The sequence below is a fragment of the Scyliorhinus canicula genome, chromosome 19, assembly GCF_902713615.1.
Source record: "Scyliorhinus canicula chromosome 19, sScyCan1.1, whole genome shotgun sequence".
In the NCBI taxonomy this organism is placed as follows: Eukaryota; Metazoa; Chordata; class Chondrichthyes; order Carcharhiniformes; family Scyliorhinidae; genus Scyliorhinus; species Scyliorhinus canicula.
Window position 1 is genome coordinate 92,808,892 of NC_052164.1, and position 24,782 is coordinate 92,833,673.

Below are 24,782 nucleotides of genomic sequence, written 5' to 3' on the forward strand. Positions count from 1 at the left end.
AAAAATATCTTTCTGCGGCCAAGGGTACATACACAGTAGACAAAAAGAATAATCGACAGAGTACATTGACAAATGGTGATTGGTTACGGTGCGGGACAAGGGCCAAACATGAGCAACAGCATCATAGGCCATCATGAATAGTGAATAAACTAATAATTCGGGTTGAGAATTGAACCGGGAAAACACCCCCAGTTCCCTTGATGCAGGCGGTGTGGCCCAATTCAGTGCCACTCTGGGTGGTAATTATTTCTACAATTGAGTGGCTTGCTTGCTCCTCCTCAGCCCCATAATGTGGGACAGACCAGGTGGAGCTGTGGTGGGCAACCCGGGTTCCGAGGGCCACAAGCGGCCGATCAGTGTTCTGAGAGCGGCCCACGAGGCATTTTGTTGACCGCTCGCTGCCCACGCTTGGGGCTCCCACATTCCACTGATTTCCATCCGTGTCGTTTTTTTCCCCGACCGGTTTGACTGAAGCGATCCGCATGTAAAGCAAGGCCTGGTGAAGTGAGGTGCCTGCTGATTGCTCACGACAATGACTGTGAGAGCCGTGCAGTCCCTCTGTGTCCAAAGCGTAAATTTTTCTCATGTTTTTATCGTATGAGGTTGCTCTCAGTTCCATTAATATGTAAATGATTAGACATTTTCTGTAGTTCGTTGTGAAATATTCGGCTTGTATAAAGTGTATTTCAATTTATTCATATGGACATGCCCGATTTCAACCTTGTGGCCCACTGAGGTAAAGGAAGGCCACTCGTGTGGCCCACTTACTAGCCTCCTTGCCCATCATTGACGTAGAGAGTAAACAACAACAAATAGCCTGCGTTTCTGTAGGACCTTCAATTTAGTAACTTTAAGGGAGGCAGTGGTGTAGTGGTATTGTCGTTGGACTAGTAATCCAGACACACAGCTCTGGGGTCCCAGGTTCAAATCCTGCCACTGAAATTTGAATTAAATACAAATCTGGTGATGACTATGAAACCATTGTCGATTGTCATAAAAACCCATCTGGTTCACTAATGTCCTTCAGGGAAGGAAGTCTGCCATCCACCTGGTCTACCTTACATGTGACTCCAGACCCACAGCAATATGGTTGACTCTTAACTGCCCCCTCAAGGGCAATTAGGGATGGACAATAAATGCTGGCACAGCCAGCAAAGCCCACGACCCATGAATGAATTTAGAAAAGTAAAACCTATCAAGGTGTTTCACAGGAGGCCTGGCAAAATAAATTTGACACCGAACCACATAAGGTGACTTTGGGACAAGTGGCTGAACCTTGAAATTAGGTGGACTTTAATGAGCATCTTGAAGGACGAGCAAGACTATTAGGGAAGGAGTTTCAAAGCGGAGGGCCTAGGTAGCTGAATGCTCAGCCCCCAAAGCCTGAGATGCCAGAATTTAAGGAGCAGAGGGAGGAGCGAAACCACCGGTTGGGGGGGGGGAGCAATTTTAACGTTGAGATCAATTTTGGTCAGCAAGCACCGAGATGATCATTAATGAAATGTGCTGCGGGTTAGGACGCAGCGCAGATTTCCTCGAAGCTGATTACTGAACCAGGTGGGTTTTACGACAATCCAGCTTTGGTCGGCCATTTTCCTCGTGCCATTCCAAAAACAACCAGATTTATTGAATTAAATTTGACATGGTGAGTTATGACCCTCATGACACACCTGGGTCGCTAACGACTGCACTGCTGTATTATTGCACCAATCCAGCACACGCCGGGAGCTCAAGTATCACATAATCCCACTGTTTAGTATATTGTGTGTCTGCTAATCTTTAAATCCTGGGGTTTAGGTTTTTTTTCAGCGCTGCCTGGGTTGTTTGCGATGCGTCTGAGTGTGAAAATGAGCCTTACCCTGCGACGATGAGCTCATGGCATCTGCTGTCCAGCGCCCGTTGTGTCGGCGCATAAAGAGAGATGCAGAAATGTGTGGTGCACCAGAATTCCCCAAACATGGCCATCATCTCTCCTGCACGATTATCTGAAACTTGTTGACTTCCCAAGCCCCTCGTGAGGACTGACGTTGCTTAGGCCGCAAGCAGCACCTTCCTGACCATGTGCCGCGTTGCTGAGCAGACTGAATTAAGGGCAGCACCGAAATCCATTTAAGGAGTTTTTGAGTTTAAAGAGAAAACTCCCCAAATAAATCTATTCAAGTTAAAGGAGAGCCAGAATGAAATGTGAATGCGGTGACACACAACCAAAAATATGACAGTGGGATTCATTATTAAATTGGGCTCTCCATCTCTCCAGCTTAACTGCATTAAAAATGACACGGAGAATACTAAATGTTGCTCTTTTTGAATTTCTGACTTGTCTCAACTTGGGAATTAATAACGTACTGGGAAACAAATGATGGTAAGCAGCTGTTTGCAAGGTAACTAATTTAAGACAAAGGGCGCGATCTAATGGAAAAGTTTCTAAATGCCATTTGTTGGTGGGTCTTGCTGGAAGTTTCCCACCGCTATCTAACCACACTTTGTCACTTTTTCGGGCCCTGGTGTGTTTCTCCAGGGGCTAGCCCACACTTGGAATTATTTTCATCACTGGGGGAGATGAACGCACTGGTCAGGCTGGATCCTCCGAGATCGGGCTACAATTTTGAAAGGGTGTCCCCTGATCTCTAAATGGCGTGGGTCCCCCCCAACCCCCTCCACCCATGGGCAATGTCACTCTCACAAAGATGGGCATAAACACCCCCCCCCCCATCCCAAATGATGACATCCCGCTATGGGGTTGCTAAGGGACCCTCCTTTTCAGGGCTTTCCAGAACCCCCACCCTCATCCCCCAAAGCTTCCAGAGGCCCGTTCATGCCCGCCCTGCAGCCTCCTTTCAGGGGCACGTTCCTCCTCAGGCCCTGACCTGTGGTAGTGCCACCCTGGCACCTGGGCAGCGGCAGGGTGGCAGTGCCAAGGTACCAGCCTTGCAGTGACAAGTTGCCCACATTCCAGCAGGAGAGCCAGGGGGACACTCTGCCCTGTCCCTGACCACCCAGGGGCCTCCGATAGCCCGGGAGACCCCCCCGGCTGACGTTTGTGTGGACCAGAACTGGGGTCGGTAGATGTCGGGAGGCCGGTAGATCTCTGGTCTGCCTGACTAAGTGGGTTTTAAACCTACTTAGGAGCGAAAGGCTTGGTCCCACCCATTGCGGGTAGGATTCTGATCGTGACTCCTCATGAGATCTGGTTAGATCCCGTGAGGCATACTGGCTGTTGAAAGCATGCGGAAGGCTTCTCCTGGTATCGACCAGTCACGTTGCCCTCCCCTTCAGGCACAACGTGGCCGGTAGATCGCGTGCAGAGCCTTTGGGCAACCCTTTGCAATGTGGCATTAACTCTTATTTTCTAGTTTCAATAATATAAACCCACACATACAGAATGCATTGTGGTGCAGTCGTTTTGCCAGCTCTGAATCCTGGATCACAACAGTAAGTGGCTGCCGCCGCACGACGTGTGAAGTTGTAGAATTTAGTCTATTTTGAGCTGTCAGCAGTGGCTTAGTGGGTGGCACACTTGCCTGAGTCAGAAGGTTGTAGGTTCAATTCCCACTCCAGAGACTTGACTGCAAAATCTTGGCTGTCACTATCTTGTGCAGTACTAAAGGGGTGCGGAACTGCCGGAGGTGTAGTCTTTAAAGACATTAGAATAAGGCCCTGTCCTCCCAGGTGGATTGCAGGAGAGGAGCGGGGCCGTTTTCCCCGGTGCTTTGGCGAATATTTAGCGAACAACCCAACAGCACTGAAAAAGACAAGCGGATGGTCGCATTGCAGTTATTGTCAGACCTTGCTGTTGTATTAACTACGTCACAACAGTGATGCTTCAAAAGTACTTGTGTAAAGGACACAATAGGTGCTATAGAAATCCAAATGCTGCCTGTCTTTCCTTGAGGCTCGTTTTATACTTGAAATGAAAATGGCTTATTTTCACAAGTAGGCTTCAAATGAAGCTACTGTGCAAAGCCCCTAGTCGCCACATTCCGGTGTCTGTTCGGGGAGGCTGGTACGGGAATTAATCCGTGCTGCTGCCCTGCCTTGGTCTGCTTTCAAAGCCAACGATTTAGCCCTGTGCTAAATTGGATACAATCTGAGGACGGGGGAGGGGGGGGAGCTGTCATGCGGGATTCCTGGCAGCAACCCCCACTTTTATATGTTGGTCTGTGAACGTGCAGCTCTGAGAATAGTTCTCCGGCAAATTCAGAGCTCAGGCTTGGTGGTGGTGAGGTGAAGGGGGGAGGGGGGGGGGGGGGGGGGGGGGGGGGCGGGGGAGGGGGGGGGGGGGTGTAAAGATGGACTCCCCAAGGGGCTAACAACATCAAAATGATATTGATAAATGATGCAGAGGATTAATGTGTGCTGTTCAGAACGCAACAGTAAAATTCACTGTATAATACAAATCCATCAGCTCCGCGTTATTGTTATTTTTACACAAATATGACACTTAACTGCATCCCAAGAGGATTAACGGGAAAAATAAATTTCTGGCGACGTGATAAGAACACAGAATTCCATTTGCAGGACATACTATTGTAAATGTCTGGAAAAGGTAATGACCAAAGTCTGAACAGCAGCTATATTCTTTCTGCTCTTGTTTCCATCAATAAATTCAATGGGAACCGAGGCAGTGATGGGAAAGACTGGGTGTGACCTTTAGATAGATCAACCTTTGAACCAGAGTGGACACACGTCGTCCTCGCTCCCGAAAGGGGTGCCTCAGAAGGAGAAGATTGTTATTGTTATTCAAACACTGCTGGCCAAAATCCAAATAAACTGGCTGACAAGAGTGGACATATTCGGCAGCATCTCAAGAGAGAGGGAAACAGAGTTAACGTTTCAAGCTGCTGACCTTTCACATTTGTTAACTCTGCTCCTCTCTCCATCGTTTCTGCCAGAATGTTTCCAGGATTTTTTGTTTTTATTGATATATTTGATTTTTCAGCATCCACAGTACTTGGCTTTTGGCTGAGGAAGATATTGCTTTTAAACTGAACTCGCAAAGAGAACCAAAAACCACAGTGTTTAAATTACAAGTATTTAAAGATTGTCAACTGCTACTAGTCGATCCATGGACTATTCAACTATCAAAACCAGAGGGTAAAATCACAGACCAGTCTGTTTGAGAGGGTGGGTTTGAATACTCTGTATCAGTCTGTTCTTTATCTGTCGGGCAGCATTTAATATCGTTCCTAATAGCAGCTCGAATTGGCGTAATATGGGAATGAAAGGTCAGCTTAGTGAACTGGACAGATGGAGTTCTGTTTAACAACAAATTTAGCTGTGGGGGGGGTGACTTCTCTCCAATCCTACAGTAAACCCGTGGCCATCTGCAGATGCAATTTAATCACATGTCTCCTTCAGGATCCGTTGGTCCAACAGAAAATGATGCAAAGTATTCTTGACAGTATCTACTGTTGGATAGTGAGGTGCTTCTGCAGGGCAGATAGATTGGAAACCGGTCTCAAAGCGCCCAATGTAGTATTTGTTAAACTGAGAGGCGATCCTGTAGCTTGTAGCATTAAAACACATTTCAGCTGCAGAATATACAGATATATTTTGAACATAAGGAGAATGAAGTTGTGCATATTTACCATGCATTTGAAAAGATTATAAATTTGCCGCAATGGATATATATGAGCAGGTTGGGAGGGATGCTATCAAAGCTAATAGCACATGGAGGAAAGGCAGATGTCATTGATCATTTGAAAGAAGAATACTGTTCACTGATCCACAGGTGCAGCATGATGGCACAGTGGTTAGCACTGCTGCCGCACAGCACAAGGGACCCGGGTTCAATTCCGACCTTGTTGTTATCTTTGTTGTTACGACCTGTTATTACGATGCTGTCAGACAAGAACTAAAGTGCATAAGTTGGGAACGTCGGCTGTCAGGGAAGGACACAATTGAAATGTGGAACTTGTTCAAGGAACAGATACTATGTGTCCTTGATATGTATGTCCCCGTCAGGCAGGGAAGAGATGGTCGAGTGAGGGAACCATGATTGACAAGAGAGGTTGAATGTCTTGTTAAGAGGAAGAAGGATACTTATGTAAGGCTGAGGAAACAAGGTTCAGACAGGGCGCTTGAGGGATACAAGATTGCCAGGAAGGAACTGAAGAAAGAGATTAGGAGAGCTAAGAAAGGGCATGAAAAATCTTTGGCGGGAAGAATCAAGGAAAACCCCAAGGCCTTTTGCACATATGTGAGAAATATGAGAATGACTAGAGCGAGGGTGGGTCCAATCAAGGACAGCAGCGGGAGATTGTGTATTGAGTCAGAAGAGATAGGAGAGGTCTTGAACGAGTACTTTTCTTCAGTATTTACGAATGAGAGGGGCCATATTGTTGGAGAGGACAGTGTGAAACAGACTGGTAAGCTCAAGGGGATACTTATTAGGAAGGAAGATGTGTTGGGTATTTTGAAAAACTTGAGGATAGACAAGTCCCCCGGGCCTGACGGCATATATCCAAGGATTCTATGGAAGCAAGAGATGAAATTGCAGAGCCGTTGGCAATGATCTTTCCGTCCTCACTGTCAACAGGGGTGGTACCAGGGGATGGAGAGTGGCGAATGTCGTGCCCCTGTTCAAAAAAGGGAATAGGGATAAGGCTGGGAATTACAGGCCAGTTAGTCTTACTTCGGCGTTAGGCAAAGTAATGTAAAGGGTACTGAGGGATAAGATTTCTGAGCATCTGGAAAGACACTGCTTGATTAGGGATAGTCAGCACGGATTTGTGAGGGGTAGGTCTTGCCTCACAAGTCTTATTGACTTCTTTGAGGAGGTGACCAAGCACGTGGATGAAGGTAAAGCAGTGGATGTGATGTACATGGATTTTAGTAAGGCATTTGATAAGGTTCCGCATGGTAGGCTTATGCAAAAAGTAAGGAGGCATGGGATAGTGGGAAATTTGGCCAGTTGGATAACGGACTGGCTAACCGATAGAAGTCAGAGAGTGGTGGTGGATGGCAAATATTCAGCCTGGAGCCCAGTTACCAGTGGCGTATCGCAGGGATAAGTCTGGGTCCTCTGCTGTTTGTGATTTTCATTAATGACTTGGATGTGGGAGTTGAAGGGTGGGTCAGCAAATGTGCAGATGATACGAAGATTGGTGGAGTTGTGGATAGTGAGGAGAGCTGTTGTCGGCTGCAAAGAGACAAAGATAGGATGCAGAGCTGGGCTGAGAAGTGGCAGATGGAGTTTAACCCTGAAATTTAAGGTGAATGGTGGAAGATATAGGGGGGATGTCAGAGGTAGGTTCTTTACCCAGAGAGTAGTGGGGCATGGAATGCACTGCCTGTGGAAGTAGTTGAGTTGGAAACATTAGGGACCTTCAAGCGGCTATTGGATAGGTACATGTATTACGGTAGAATGATGGGGTGTAGATTAATTTGTTCTTAATCTAGGACAAAGGTTCGGCACAACATTGTGGGCCGAAGGGCCTGTTCGGTGCTGTATTTTTCTATGTTCTGTATATGTTCTATGACCTGGTCTAGTGTGCGGTCAATTCCAGCCCCAACTTGACCCGGAGTCGCAAAACAATTGAAATTAACAGATAATTCTTAGAAAAACGCCCAAAGCATTTGGACCTTGGCTGCCCAATAACTACAAATTTACAGGGTTGTAAATTTAAACACAATTAATTTTGTTAATAACAACAACGATAATTAAAATATGCAGCAAATACAAGTGTTTAACTATTATCTAATTCCTAACCACCCTCCCTTTAACTCGCCCCTACCCTCTACCCACACACAGACAAACAAATACAGAGGGGAAAAGAGGGATGTAAAAATAATGATGAAAGAAAAAATGATAAGAGTCTTTGTTTCAAATAGTTGTCTTCTGGCTTTCAGTTTGAGGTTTCTGCTTTCAGTCTGTAATAGTTTGCACTGTAGATTCATCCAGGTTCTCTGTAGGTTCAGAAATACAGCAGCTATTCAGCTCTTCAGAGAGAGAGAGACTCACACAGCTTCTTTTCAGTCCCTACTGTCCTGCCCTTGGTGCTCTGAAAGCCATGCCACTATGGTAGGACCCAATCACTGCTTGTTACCGGGCAGAATATGGCATTTTGGCCAATTCATGGGCCACCAACTGACCAATCGAACTGAGTCCCTCTGATCTCTTGGGTGCCCAAAACGTCTCAGCTCTGCTATTCGAAAGCAAGCACGGTGTACCATTTTGTTGCTTTTGAGTTCCTCGCTTTCTTGGGGCAGCACGGTAGCGCAGTGGTTAGCACAGTTGCTTCACAGCACCAGGGTCCCAGGTTCGATTCCCGGCTTGGGTCACTGTCTGTGTGGAGTCTGCACGTTCTCCCCGTGTCTGCGTTGGTTTTCTCCAGGGGCTCCGGTGTCCTCCCAGTCCAACGATGTGCAGGTTAGGTGGATTGGCCATGATAAATTGCCCTTAGTGTCCAAAAAAGGGTTGATTGGGGTTGCTGGGTTGAGGGGATGGGGTGGAGCAGGTGTGTGCTTGAGTGAGGTGCTCTTTCCAAGCGCCGGTGCAGACTCGATGGGCCAAGTGGCCTCCATCTGCACTGTAAATTCTATCATTCCTCTGCGTGACTTCAAGGTATATGTCCATTAAACATCCATGGATCAAAAGTGATAACGGCAAAGTAAAAGGAATGGGAAATAAGGGAATCAACAGGAAGGGTCCTTACAGTGTGGAGGTTGTACGTTTCCCCTGTGCTTGCGTGGTTTACCTCCGGATGCTCCGGTTTTCTCCCACAGTCCAAAGATGCGTAAATTATGTGGGATTATGGGGAGAGGACAGGAGAGTGGGCCCAGGAAGGTTGCTCTTTCAGAATGTGGGTACAGATGTGATGGCCCGAATTCCCCCCTTCCGCATTGTAGAGATTCTATGGAGACAAGCTCATTTTAGAATTGATCTCTCTCATTCCTCTCTCAATTTCCACGGAGGCTTCCTTTTCACCAATTATTTCTCCTTATTTGAGTAGTAATTTTTTTTTTGTTCTGAAATTTCACATCTGTTCCAATCTGATCGTTATGACGTCCGTTTCCGAGTGTCTCTGTAAAGTGCTGGGAGCACACGGACACTGGCTCGGGAGAAAAGGGACAAACGAGCCAGTGACGTGCCCCAAAACTCAACAACCTTTGCCTCATTCTTTTTAAACATTTGAGCACAGCACAATTGAACTCAGCCATTCCATGAGCAGAATTCCTGTTTAAAAAGCCAAACCCATGAGCATAATCTGTCCTCTTAAAAACTAATTTGTCTATTTGATGTGCTTCAATGATGTTGAAAATACAGTGAAGTGTATGTTATACTGGTTGACTAAAGGTACTAATGGACTGGTTTCGACCAAGTGCCCTTGAAGGAATAGGAAAGGTAAGACGGTGCAAAGTGCTCCTTCACCTCTCTTAATTTTTTTGCACAACATTATAATATTTCTTGTTCACTATGCAATTGTCTCATTTTTATAATAAATTATAATAAATTTTTCACCTGGTGGAGGCTTGCATTTTGGACCCGCACTTTGTACAAGAGCAGCCCCAATTTTGCCTAAAGCTAAAGGGGCAGCCATTTGACGCCCCGAATAGTTATCAAGACGCAAGCCATATCTTTTCAATCCAAGATTGGGAGTGTGGCTGAGAGGGGTTAACTGACAGAAAGCGAGCCTGTTACTCAGATGTCTTTCCTAAGACAATCCTTCGCTCTTTCTTTCTCCTCTCTATTTATATGTTGTGCTTATTGCCTCTAAATGTAATTGAACAGAAAGTCCTCATCAATGCCTCTGCACTAGAGCCGTTAATGCACTGAAAGATGTGCACTAAGGGAGATGTGCGTGGAAAGTTTTTTACGCAGAGGGTGGTGGGTGCTTTACCAGCGGAGGTGGTAGAGGTGGGCACGATAGCATCATTTAAGAAGCATCTAGACAGGTATATGAATGGGCGGGAACAGAGGGAAGTAGACCTTGGAAAATAGGCAACAGGTTTGGATAAAGGATCTGGATCGGCGCAGGCTGGGAGGGCCGAAGGGCCTGTTCCTGTGCTGTAATTTTCTTTGTTCTTTGAAAAGCTGTGTGTAATAATAATAATCTTTATTGTCACAAGTAGGCTTACATTAACGCTGCAATTAAGTTACTGTGAAAAGCCCCTCGTCGCCACACTCCGGCGCCTGTTCGGGTACACGGAGGGAGAAATTAGAATGTCCAGTTCACCTAACAGCACGTCTTTCGGGACTTGTGGGAGGAAACCGGAGCACCTGGAGGAAACCCACGCAGACACAGGGAGAACGTACAGACTCCGCACAGACAGTGACCCAAGCCAGGATTCGAACGTGGGACCCTGGCGCTGTGAAGCAACAGTGCTAACCACCGTGCTACTGTGCCGCCCATAGTAACAACTTTAAGTCAAGAAGAACCCTTTAATTGGCCTTGCATTTCGGACTTGCAGTGAGCAAGCTAAGACTTTAAGATGTCTGTCGCCATCTGGAATGTTTTAGGGACTGTTCATTTATATGGGATTGATTGCATATCTCTGATTTATGAGTCCGTTTTACCTCTGTGTTGCACCAGGCGGTAAATAATATTGCAAGAACTGTGTCATCCTCCCTCTGTCAGGGTTCTGACTTCACCTGAAGCTCAAAGTATCATGAAGAATGTTTGAGTGTGACAAGCTATCATGTGTCACGTATGTACCTGTATGTGCAGCGATACTATGAGCTGCAAAAGAAGCTGGAGCATTTTGAGAGAAAGAGAGAGAGAGTGTGTGTGTGTGTGTGTGTGTGTAAGTCTGACTTCTAAGCTGCACACCCTTCGGAGCATATTGATCCATCATCTGCCAACGTGCATTGGTTGGTAGGTTGGTAAATTTACTTCAGTTAGTTTACAATCTACACTAGAGGTGCCCAAAGTATAGCCCATGTGGCACCTGCTGCCCTTCAAACCCTGGCAATCTGACCCAAGAATTCCAGACATCCTGGTTGTGCTTTGCACCTTCTAATTCTTATCCCATTGTTTATCTCATTCAAGTTTTCTGAATCTAAGGTTCTGATAACAATGGGGCTCGGCATTGTAACCTCACTTATCTCACGTAACCCAATAACCCTTCCTCACCTTTTTTGGAAACCAAGGCCAATCCACATAACCTACATGACTTTGGACTGTGGGAGGAAACCAGAGCAAACCCACGCAGACACGGAGAGAACGTGCAGACTCCGCACAGGCAGTGACCCAGCGGGGAATCGAACCTGGGACCCTGGTGCTAGCCACTGTGCTACTGCACTGCCCAATATGTTGCCCTGTATGTTGGTCTTCCTAATGAGAGGATTTGAGTAGAGGAGCAGGGATGTCTTGCTGTAATTATTTTTTTTTCAATTAAGGGCGATTTAGCGAGGCCAATCCACCTACCCTGCCCATCTTTGGGTTGTGGGGGTGAGAATCTTGAGGTAATTATACCGGGCCTTGGTGAGGCCACACCTGGGATATTGTGTGACGCTTTGGTCTCCTAATCTGAGGAAAGATGTTCTTGCTCCAGAGGGAGTGCAGAGAAGGTTTACCAGACTGATTTCTGGGATGGCAGGACTGATGTATAAGGAGAGATTGAATGGATTAGGATTGTATTCACTGGAGTTCAGAAGAATCGGGGGCATCGCATAGAAACTATAAAACGAGGGATGGGTAATAAATGCTGGGCTTACCAGTGACGCCCACACCCATTTTTAAAAAAAATTCTAACCGGACTAGACAGGGTAGATGCAGGAAGGATGTTCCCAAATGTGGGGGAGTCCAGAACCAGGGGTCACAGTCTGAGGATACAGGGTCGACCATTCGAGACTGAGATGAGGAGAAATGCCTTCAGCCAGAGAGTGGTGAGTCTGTGGAATTTGTTACCACAGGAAGCAGTTGAGGCAAAAACATTGTATGTTTTCAAGAATGAAAAATGAAAATGAAAATTGCTTATTGTCACGAGTAGACTTCAAATGAAGTTTCCTGTGAAAAGCCCCTAGTCGCCACATTCCGGCGCCTGTTCGGGGAGGCTGTTACGGGAATCGAACCGTGCTGCTGGCTTGCCTTGGTCTGCTTTCAAAGCCAGCGATTTAGCTCAGTGAGCTAAACAGCCCCTATAAAGCAGTTATTCATAGCACTTCGGGTGAAGGGATCAAAGGATATGGGGGAGGGGGGAGGCAGAACTAGGTAATAGAGTTGGGTGATCAGCCATGATCATAATGAAAGGTGGAGCAGACTCGAAGGGCTGAATGGCCTCCTTCTGCTCCTATTTTCTATGTTTGTACAATGCTCCCCCATTCTGGTCCATGCAATCAATTAACGGTGCTACTTTTAATCTTTTCACAGAAGTGCTACCATTTCTTATTCCAGCGTTACCGTCTGGAGCACTATACCATCTCCTCTAATTGGCTGGCTTTGGGCACTGTCAGCCTCTTTGGATTTCTCTCTCTCTCTCGCTCAGTGGCTTTATTCAGAGGTCAGTGTGATTGGAGGTGTTTGTGGAGTTTATGTGCAAAGTCATGTTTATCCCAACCCCCTCCTCCCCCACTTTATATGTGATGTTAAACGCTCAGTGTTTGCAAGTGGGCTCTTGCATTCTCTCCATATCTGTTTAATTTTCAAGATGAATTTTGATGTCTACATTTATATTGGACACTGTCTAACCAGTCACACTGTGACCATACCCACCTGCCAGTGTTTGCGTTCGCACTGACATTCCCTGTCGGATTTGTGGCAGGTGGGGGTGGGTGTACCCTTAATGATCCTGGTGGCTTCTGGCTGGAGGCAGATGAGGTATCCTCGCAGTGACCCTCGCTGATATCTCCCTGGTCTGCGCCGAGGAGAAGGGGTTGATGTCAGTAGCAGCAATGATAGCTTTCTGCCTTGGGAATATTGAGCTCCTGCCCATTTTGTCTTGCACATTTTCATTATAATGTGGCAATTTGGTTTAGTCACTGCCCGTTCGATGGTGCTGCTTGGGTCTTGTCAGGAGAATTGGTCAAACTAATACGACATCTGCTCTAAAGGAAGGGCGCAGTTGTTAGCACTGTTGCCTCACGGCACCGAGGACACGGGTTGAATCCCAACCCTAGGTCACTGTCCGTGTGGAATTTGTACATTCTCCCCGTGTCTGCGTGGGTCTCACCCCCACAACCCAAAGATGTTCAGGGTAGGTGGATTGGTCACACTAAATTGCCCTTCAATTGGAAATTTGTTTTTTAAAACTGCTCGAAAGGACTGAAACATCCAGTTCTCATGTTGTGATGCTTTTTACCTGTACTGAATGTGGGACTCTGGGTCAGAATCCTGGAACTCCCTCCCTGACAGCACTGGGGGTGTACCTACACCATAAGGACTGCAGTGATTCAAAAACATGGCTCACCGTTGTCATGATGTGCAGACATGCAGATAATGATATACAGACAGGCAGCGAATGAACACAGAGAACAGGACATGACCAATGAGCAGGCAGGACACTCAGGGATGTTATCTCACTATAAAAGGCACGAGGCACTCACACTCCGCCTCCTTCCACTGATGAACATCTACAGAGTGAGTCAGGGTGTATGTACAGTATCACACCTCCAGCACGTGGCTAAGAGCTAGTCTGGTTCAGTCAGACAGAGTAACCACACTTAGGTTAGCAGAGGGTCGAACTCGTAGAGAATTGTGCTAACTGTGCTAATGGTTCAATAAATCAGATTGAACTAACTTCAAGGTCTGGAGTATCTTTTGGTTAAAGCTGCATCCAGTTGCAGCCTGTGTTATCCCAGAGTACATAACACATCAACCTTCACCTTCTGAGGGGCAATTAGGAATGGCGATAAGTGCCGGCCTAGCCAGCGACAACCACAAGCCATGAATAAATAACTAAAACGAAAGAGAGGTTTCCCCAGCCATTTGGCCAAACGTGATTCTCCTGGTCCATCATGGCTGTCAATAGACGTAGTCAGCACTAACTTCAAAGCCGCAGCGTTGCGCGTTGTGTTTCATAATATTTGAAGTTGAAGTTAAAACCTTCCCACTGCCTTTGGACGAGTTCTCCCAGTTTGTGGTGGTGCTGAGGTGCAATGTGGTGTCAGAAACACACTCGCCTCAGATGGCAAAATTACAGATGGAGGTCAATGTTGGCAGAGTATGTTTTGAACCGTAATTTAACGGAAATCCAACATGATAATTCTGGTCCTTCTGGTCCTTGGCTGAGTGGGTAAGTAAACTGCTCAGTTGGTTGCTGACCCGAATGAAGTGGCAGAGGACTCTTGGCTCTGCGCTGGGTTAGCTGATCCCAGTTGATAGACTGTCTGCTCTGGGAGCTCAAGATTAGCTGGTGTTCCCAGTCCCAGTTGTGTTCAGTGACTGAGAAAATGCACAGGTAAATGGGTATCGACGAGGACAGGCCGATGCCTGGCTGTGATGTTCCAGGCCTCAGATAACTTACGACCGCTTGTTATCTGGTTTTGCGTGTACCGTAAGGCGGCTGGTAGCATGTGGCAGCGTGCACCAAGGTGGGAGGAACTGTCGGGCCTGGGATGTTTGGGGAGATGAAGTGTGGGATTCCGCCCCCCATCCCCCCTCCCCAATTTCCTGGAGGTTGCGCGCCATTGGCTGGTGACGGGATTTTCCGGTCCGCTATGTCAATGAGTTTTGCATTTTTGCCGCCTGTGCCGTTGGTGTATCTGCTGCGGTGGGTGTGGGGTGGGGAGGGGGGGGGCTGTTGCCATTGGCGGGACCGGAACATCCCACCGGTGAGAAGGGCTGGAAGACTCAATCCTTATACTTGTAGCGACACCCATGTTGTGATTGTGCATTTGCCATTTCCTCTTTTGTTTTATGAGCGAGAGGTTTGCGAATGATTCCGGTCTATATATTTTTTTTAAAGATTCTCCTGAAAGGCCAAATGAATTGAGGTTGCAAGAGGAATATCCATCACGTTGTCTCGCTGTTGATTCACAGGTTACCACGCCCCACTCGACCTTTATCCAGAATTTCACCGGATAGCGACAGACCCAAGCATTCACATGGTGCCGGAGGGGAGACCAGTCAACGTTTGCGTTGGAAAAGAATGGCATCGCTTTCCCAGTAGCTTTCTCCTACCTGACAAGTGAGTAATTTTACCTCTAGGCTCTCACGTCTGTGATGGTTGGACGTTATGGGTTGGTTATGAGGCGGGGAGGATCTGCTCTGAAGTCGGGGGACATGGAAGGCCGGCTTCTCTGGGGGCCCAGACAAATTTGACAGCAGGGCCCAATCTGTGATGTCTAACCTCCATTTCCCGGCCACAGCGTGTCGGGTGGAGAGGCTGGATGGCTGTCGGGCAGCTAGGCCATCAGCAGCAGGCTGCAGTTTGGGAGACGAGGTAGGGGTGAGAGGGAGGGGGGGGGGGGGGGAAATCAGGAAGGATGTAGGGGGGAATGGTGGGAGGCTGGGGGTAAGACAGGATTCTGGGGGAAAGTTCGGGCTTCCGAGCAAGTGGGAAGATTGGGGACCAGAAGGCACGTGGGAGGTCAGAGCACGGTAGCATGGTGGTTAGCATCAATGCTTCACAGCTCCAGGGTCCCAGGTTCGATTCCCGGCTGGGTCACTGTCTGTGTGGAGTCTGCACGTCCTCCCTGTGTGTGCGTGGGTTTCCTCTGGGTGCTCCGGTTTCCTCCCACAGTCCAAAGATGTGCGGGTTAGGTGGATTGGCCATGATAAATTGCCCGTAGTGTAAGGTTAATGGGGGGATTGTTGGGTATACGGGTTACGTGGGTTTAAGTAGGGTGATCATTGTTCGGCACAACATCGAGGGCCGAAGGGCCTGTTCTGTGCTGTACTGTTCTATGCTCTATGCTCTAAGATTGGCGGCTGGGAGTGAGTGAGATAGGAAAGGTTGACGGGACGTGTGTGTTGGGGGGGTGGGGGTGAGGGGGTGTGGAGTGGCGTGGGGGGGGGGGGGAACAGCTGTGTCCACGACCGGGATTCCGTTGTCCAACGAAACGTAAACTGAATCCATTGGTGGGAAAGCATTTTACCCCCTTGCGCACAGCGGCCCTCGCCTCCCTTTAAGCTGCCTGGTTCCCTGAGGCCCAGAATCCCCAGCTGGCCAGGGTAACATTCAAAATGGCGGCTGAGGTGAGACACAGCCTCATTACAATTTTTAAATTGCCGACCTGTTTCCTGCGAGTGGTTTGGTTACCCACACCCTGTCCTGCCTCTGGTACAACCAGATGTGGGTGGGTTCGAGCTGTGTTGGCTTCAGGATGTTGATTTTTTTTTTTCGTCCAACTTTTTTGAATCTGTCTATTTATTACTGAAAACTGAGTGAAGGCAGTTTACCCAAATCTAACCGTTTGCGGGAGTTAAGATTCAGCCCTATGTCATTGTTGTTTGTGTTTAACAGGTAATGTGTGTAATGTAGCCTTTTCTCATTCAAATCACGCAAATCCACTGAAAATCATTCTATCCAAAGCGTCAAATAGAAGATAATTTTAGATCTTATCTGTTAAATGGTAAAAATATGTCCTTTGTGTCGTAATATACACACAAGTATATGATGATGCATAGACAGACACTGACTGACACACTGAATGACCAATCAACACACAGAACACAACAGCCAATCACCAGACAGGACACGACCACTAGAAAGCCAGAGGGCACTAGTTTTCCCGCTCTCTTGGGATGCAGCCTCTGAGACAGCCAGAGTCCGTGATCAGCAACACGAACATCCACCTAGCAGGATAGCAGGATAGTCTGGTCAGGTTAGCCTCAGGTCTCCAGTCAACTCAACATAGTGTCAACCCACAGTGCAAGTATGTTTAACAGCTCATAGTTCAATAAAATAGAGTTGTACTTCTACAAGTGTTGGAAGCCTGTCTCTCTCACTGCTCTGGGAAACGCAGTCCTCGCAGACCCAGCATACCCAGCATCACTATGTTACTATAGTTCTATTAACATAATACAGTTGGAGGAAACCACCTGTTCTTTATACGAAGGGATGAGTTTGTTGATGACTGGAATAGGCACATCTTTTTATTTTCTGGAAACATAAACAGACCATTCGGCCCATCATATGCATGCTGTCTGAAAACAAATGATACAGCCTAATCCCAGTCTCCAGCTCTTGGTCAAGGCACTTAAATTACATTTCCCAGTATTTTTGAAAGGTGATGAGAGTTTCTGCCTTTTTTAGGTAATGTGTTTCAGCCTCACACCACCTTCTGGATGAAGATATTTCTAGATTTGTAGTAATCTTTAAATCATGTGGGATCAACATTTTCAGCTAAAACACTAAGTTGTAAGTTTATCCCTTCTTTAAAATATTCCTTTTCTTGTCACGCCCCTCAACTCACAGACACTCGCACACATGCAGACTCACAGACACTCACCCACATGCAGACTCACAGACACACACCCACATGCAGACTCACAGACACTCACCCACATGCAGACTCACAGACACTCGCACATGCAGACTCACAGACACACCCACATGCAGACTCACAGACACTCACCCACATGCAGACTCACTGACACTCAGCCACATGCAGACTCACAGACACTCACCCACATGCAGACTCACAGACACTCGCACATGCAGACTCACAGACACACCCACATGCAGACTCACAGACACTCACCCACATGCAGACTCACAGACACTCACCCACATGCAGACTCACAGACACTCACCCACATGCAGACTCACAGACACTCGCACACATGCAGACTCACAGACACTCACCCACATGCAGACTCACAGACACACCCACATGCAGACTCACAGACACACCCACATGCAGACTCACAGACACTCACCCACATGCAGACTCACAGACACTCACCCACATGCAGACTCACAGACACTCACCCACATGCAGACTCACAGACACTCACCCACATGCAGACTCACAGACACTCGCCCACATGCAGACTCACAGACACTCGCACACATGCAGACTCACAGACACTCACCCACATGCAGACTCACAGACACTCACCCACATGCAGACTCACAGACACTCACCCACATGCAGACTCACAGACACTCGCACACATGCAGACTCCCAGACACTCGCACACATGCAGACTCACAGACACACACTCACATGCAGACTCACAGACACACACTCACATGCAGACTCACAGACACACACCCACATGCAGACTCACAGACACTCACCCACATGCAGACTCACAGACACTCGCACACATGCAGACTTACAGACACTCGCACACATGCAGACTCACAGACACACACTCACATGCAGACTCACAGACACACCCACATGCAGACTCACAGACACTCACCCACATGCAGACTCACAGACACACCCACACATGCAGACTCACAGACACTCGCACACATGCAGACTCACCGACACACACACATGCAGACTCACAGACACTCGCACACATGCAGACTCACAGACACTCGCACACATGCAGACTCACAGACACACACTCACATGCAGACTCACAGACACACACTCACATGCAGACTCACAGACACACACCCATATGCAGACTCACAGACACTCGCACACATGCAGACTCACAGACACTCACCCACATGCAGACTCACAGACACTCACCCACATGCAGACTCACAGACACTCACCCACATGCAGACTCACAGACACTCGCACACATGCAGACTCACAGACACTCGCACACATGCAGACTCACAGACACACACTCACATGCAGACTCACAGACACACCCACATGCAGACTCACCGACACTCGCCCACATGCAGACTCACAGACACTCGCACACATGCAGACTCACAGACACACACCCACATGCAGACTCACAGACACACCCACATGCAGACTCACCGACACTCGCCCACATGCAGACTCACAGACACTCGCACACATGCAGACTCACCGACACTCACCCACATGCAGACTCACAGACAAGCCCACATGCAGACTCACAGACACACCCACATGCAGACTCACAGACACTCGCACACATGCAGACTCACCGACACTCACCCACATGCAGACTCACAGACACTCACCCACATGCAGACTCACAGACACTCACCCACATGCAGACTCACAGACACACCCACATGCAGACTCACAGACACACCCACATGCAGACTCACAGACACACCCACATGCAGACTCACAGACACACCCACATGCAGACTCACAGACACTCACCCACATGCAGACTCACAGACACTCACCCACATGCAGACTCACCGACACTCACCCACATGCAGACTCACAGACACACCCACATGCAGACTCACAGACACACACCCACATGCAGACTCACAGACACACACCCACATGCAGACTCACCGACACTCGCACACATGCAGACTCACAGACACTCACCCACATGCAGAGTCACAGACACTCACCCACATGCAGACTCACCGACACTCGCACATGCAGACTCACAGACACACCCACATGCAGACTCACAGACACTCACCCACATGCAGACTCACAGACACTCACCCACATGCAGACTCACAGACACTCACCCACATGCAGACTCACAGACACTCACCCACATGCAGACTCACAGACACTCACCCACATGCAGACTCACAGACACTCACCCACATGCAGACTCACAGACACACCCACATGCAGACTCACAGACACTCGCACACATGCAGACTCACAGACACTCGCACACATGCAGACTCACAGACACACCCACATGCAGACTCACAGACACACCCACATGCAGACTCACAGACACTCACCCACATGCAGACTCACAGACACTCGCACACATGCAGACTCACAGACACTCGCCCACATGCAGACAACAGACACACCCACATGCAGACTCACAGACACACCCACATGCTGACTCCCAGACACTCACCCACATGCAGACTCACAGACACACACCCACATGCAGACTCACAGACACTCGCCCACATGCAGACTCACAGACACTCACCCACATGCAGACTCACCGACACACCCACATGCAGACTCACAGACACTCACCCACATGCAGACTCACAGACACTCGCGCACATGCAGACTCACAGACGCTCGCACACATGCAGACTCACCGACACACCCACATGCAGACTCACAGACTCTCACCCACATGCAGACTCACAGACACTCGCACACATGCAGACTCACAGACACTCACCCACATGCAGACTCACAGACACTCACCCACATGCAGACTCACAGACACTCACCCACATGCAGACACACAGACACTCACCCACATGCAGACTCACCGACACTCACCCACATGCAGACTCACCGACACACCCACATGCAGACTCACAGACACACCCACATGCAGACTCACAGACACTCACACACATGCAGACTCACAGACACACCCACACATGCAGACTCACAGACACTCACCCACATGCAGACTCACAGACACTCGCACACATGCAGACTCACAGACACTCACCCACATGCAGACTCACAGACACTCGCGCACGTGCAGACTCACAGACACACCCACATGCAGACTCACAGACACTCGCACACATGCAGACTCACAGACACACCCACATGCAGACTCACAGACACTCACCCACATGCAGACTCACAGACACTCGCGCACGTGCAGACTCACAGACACTCGCACACATGCAGACTCACAGACACTCACCCACATGCAGACTCACAGACACTCACACACGTGCAGACTCACAGACACTCGCGCACATGCAGACTCCCAGACACTCACCCACATGCAGACTCACAGACACTCGCGCACATGCAGACTCCCAGACACTCACCCACGTGCAGACTCACAGACTCTCGCACACATGCAGACTCACCGACACACCCACATGCAGACTCCCAGACACTCGCGCACGTGCAGACTCACAGACACTCGCCCACATGCAGACTCACCGACACTCACCCACATGCAGACTCACAGACACTCGCACACATGCAGACTCACCGACACTCACCCACATGCAGACTCACCGACACTCACCCACATGCAGACTCACAGACACTCGCACACATGCAGACTCACAGACACTCACCCACATGCAGACTCACAGACACACACACGTGCAGACTCACAGACACTCGCGCACATGCAGACTCCCAGACACTCGCGCACGTGCAGACTCACAGACGCTCGCACACATGCAGACTCACCGACACACCCACATGCAGACTCCCAGACACTCGCGCACGTGCAGACTCACAGATACTCGCCCACATGCAGACTCACCGACACTCACCCACATGCAGACTCACAGACACTCGCACACATGCAGACTCCCAGACACTCGCGCACGTGCAGACTCACAGACACTCACCCACATGCAGACTCACAGACACTCGCACACATGCAGACTCCCAGACACTCGCGCACGTGCAGACTCACAGACACTCGCACACATGCAGACTCACAGACACTCACCCACATGCAGACTCACACACTCGCACACATGCAGACTCACAGACACTCGCACACATGCAGACTCACAGACACTCACCCACATGCAGACTCACAGACACTCACCCACATGCAGACTCACAGACACTCACCCACATGCAGACTCACAGACACTCACCCACATGCAGACTCACAGACATTCACCCACATGCAGACTCACAGACACTCACCCACATGCAGACTCACAGACACACACCCACATGCAGACTCACCGACACACCCACATGCAGACTCACAGACACTCGCGCACGTTCAGACGCACAGACACACGTGCAGACACAGACACACGTGCAGATGCAGACTCAGACACTTGTGCACATGCAGACGCACCAACACCCGCGCACATGAGGACACACAGATACTCACGCATGTGAAGACGCACAGACACACATGTACAGCAGACTCACAGACACACACACATGTAGACTCACAGACACACACATGCAGACTCACAGACACACACATATGCAGACTCACAGACACACACATGCAGACTCACAGACACACACATGCAGACTCACAGACACACACACATGCAGACTCACAGGCACTATGACAACATGCATGCCATAGCCTGGAGCTATAGCTAGTGCTGGTAGAGGCTCCAATATTGGCATGGCTGAGCAGCAACCTCTCCCACTCTTCCCACCTGCCATTGGCATGTGTTGGGAGGATTCTGCAGGCTGACACTTAATCTGTTCTGACTAATTATGAGCACATCTTCCTCGGCCATCAGGTCCTTTGGTGGGACTTGAACCTGGAACATCTGACCCAGAAGCAAGGGCATTACTCAACTGCGCCACAAGACCCCCTATTGGTTCTAAGTACCAACGTGGAAATGGTTTGCAAGAGGAGAAGCTGCTGAACCTTCAATAATTGAATAACTGAGCTGGCTGGAACACTTTGGCTGCGACTGTTCATCGGAAGTGCGCAGTTTTAACATCTTTTCACCCAACTGCCAGACTCCTACTTTTTGAAATAAAAGCAGAACTGGTGGAGCGGAAAAACTTGAGCGAGCGTTTCAGACTGGTGACTCCTCATCTGCGGCTGAAAGGTCAGCGATCTGGAATGTCAACCCTGTCTCTCTCCCCACGCATGTTGCCCAACATGCAGAGTATTTCTGCCAATCTCTGTTCTTGTTTCAGATATCAGCATCCTCAGCATTTTGTCCTAGTCTTTAACTCCGTATATCTAATCGAAAACAAGACGAAGACGCTTTAAAATGAAACACTGTCCCTTCAGCATCCATAAGAGACTAACTCTGCCGACTAATGGATGCGACTCAGGGTTATTACATATCTTGAAACTGGAACACAGCAAACTTATTCCCATCTGCTGGCCTTGAATGTCCTTCAACCAAGGACTTTGTCGTTTTAAAATAATGCTTTAAAAAAAAAATAAGACGTGCGCAACAATAAAGGGAGCGGGTACTGTGAGTTCGAGCATGTTGTGTCTGCCGCTTGTTGCATTTCCCAAGATTTATTTCGGCAATCTCCCTGGATAAGAAAGAAGGTTATTTAAAATTTTCCATAAACACTTACTTTTCCCTTTTATTTGAAGTGCTTGGTTATGTTCTCTCTGCCACTTGGGGGAGAATGTCCAGTAATTGCCCAGGTTCTGAGGGAAGGAAGGGTTGGAGGGGAGGGGTGTTGGGGGATGTGTTGGGGGGAACCCTTCGAGATCAGATTTAAATAGACAGGAGGCCCATTCACCATTCTGCGACATTGAAACAAATCTGCCCTGACAGGCGAATGTAAAAAACCTTGTGACACTATTCAGAGAAGAACAGAGAGTTTATCTTGTTGTCCTGGCCTATACATATCCCTCAAACAACACCAGCAGGACAATCTTATTGTTCTGAAAAATCGCCCGAAGATAACGTGTTAAACTGCCCTGAGTTCTCCAGAGATGCTGCACAACTTGGCGAGACTTTCCAGCATTTTTTGTTTTGGTGTGTCAGTGGATCCTCCCTGTTCCATCCTGCTTCCTTCCCACATGGAGCTCACTTCACCAGCCTGCAGGAGTTAACTCTGCAACTCCAATACCCCCTCATCCAGAGCTCAAGTAATCATCTTTATTGTCACAAATAGGCTTACATTAACACTGCAATGAAGCTACTGTGAAAATCCCCTAGTCGCTACATTCCGGCGCCTGTTCAAAAATGAAATGAAAATGAAATGAAATGAAATGAAAATCGCTTATTGTCACGAGTAGGCTTAAATGATGTTACTGTGAAAAGCCCCTAGTCGCCACATTCCGGCGCCTGTTCGGGTACACAGAGGGGGAATTCAAAATGTCTAATGGACCTAGCAAGCACATCTTTCGGGACTTGTGGGAGGAAACCGGAGCACCCGGAGGAAACCCACGCAGACACGGGGAGAACGTGTAGACTCCACACAGACAGTGACCCAAGCCGGGAATCGAACCCGGGACCATAACGCTATGAAGCAACAGTGCTAACCACTGTGCGACCGTGCGGCCCTTAGCAACTGAGCTACTCTACTTCCAGTGACAGCCATGCACCATTAAAGTACACGCAGAGACTGGTGATTTTTGGTTGCTGCCATTGTCACCATGAACAAAGTTGAAGACTTCTGCTTTGCTTATTGCTTAGTATGAATTCCAGGTTACCCATTCTTTTAAAGAATTGTACAGCTGAACACAGGATCCTTGTGTGGTTCAACATCTCTGAAGCACACACTATATATAACATAGATTCATTTATTTGGTTTCCTCCTCCCTCCCTTGGTTTTGGTTGCCTCGTGGTTTCACATACCTTTCACAGACTAAAGGAGAGCCCAGATGTCAACTTCTGAGGTAAGGCTCCTTGTTTGGGTTGAGTAAAGTCCCAGTATTTCCCTCTTTCTCAGTTGCCGATGGCCTAGCCTGCACGCTCAAGACCTCCGACTGACCCTATTGCCTGTGAATTATCAGACACTTCGACCAGTTTATTTGTAAAGCATTTTACCCAGGTGCTCTTATTTGCAAGATGAACACAGTTTCACAATTCAACCCAAGTTTATTTTCAAACACAATAAAACAAATTATCCCAACTATAATATGCCCAAGATTCTTAACAGTCCCCGTGCCGACGAACTAGATTGAGCTTAGCATCCAATCCTCTAAGTCTCACTGGTCTCAGGGCCCTCGTCCGCGAAGGTGGGCCTCACACGCTGCATCTGTCCGTCCTCTGGTCCGCCATTTAGTCTTCTCTGCTGTCTCTGCATCCAGTCTTCGCTGGGGAAGGTCTCTGGGTGTCCTGTTCTGATCCCCCTCTTCACGCCCTTCCAGAGGTTTCTCTGGCCCTCAGACAATGAGGTCGCAGGGCGGGAGTCGAAACACCCAATGGAGTTGCCGATTGCAACTCTGCAGGACACCAGGAACTCCCCACATTGG

General features: G+C 48.5%; 1 protein-coding gene across 5 annotated transcripts in view; it reads left to right on the plus strand.

The window, feature by feature from the left end:
* alg9 (ALG9 alpha-1,2-mannosyltransferase) overlaps positions 1 to 24,782 on the plus strand; it is a 245,372-nt gene that overhangs the window by 71,788 nt on the left and 148,802 nt on the right. For all 5 annotated transcript variants that reach the window (XR_005458175.1, XM_038779073.1, XM_038779072.1 and 2 more), the window contains exons 11-12: positions 12,315 to 12,444; positions 14,922 to 15,069. Coding sequence is in view for 4 of the 5 variants with exons in the window: in XM_038779073.1 (XP_038635001.1) it covers positions 12,315 to 12,444; positions 14,922 to 15,069 (278 nt within the window). In the remaining variant the exon portion in view is untranslated. The remainder of the gene's footprint in view (positions 1 to 12,314; positions 12,445 to 14,921; positions 15,070 to 24,782) is intronic.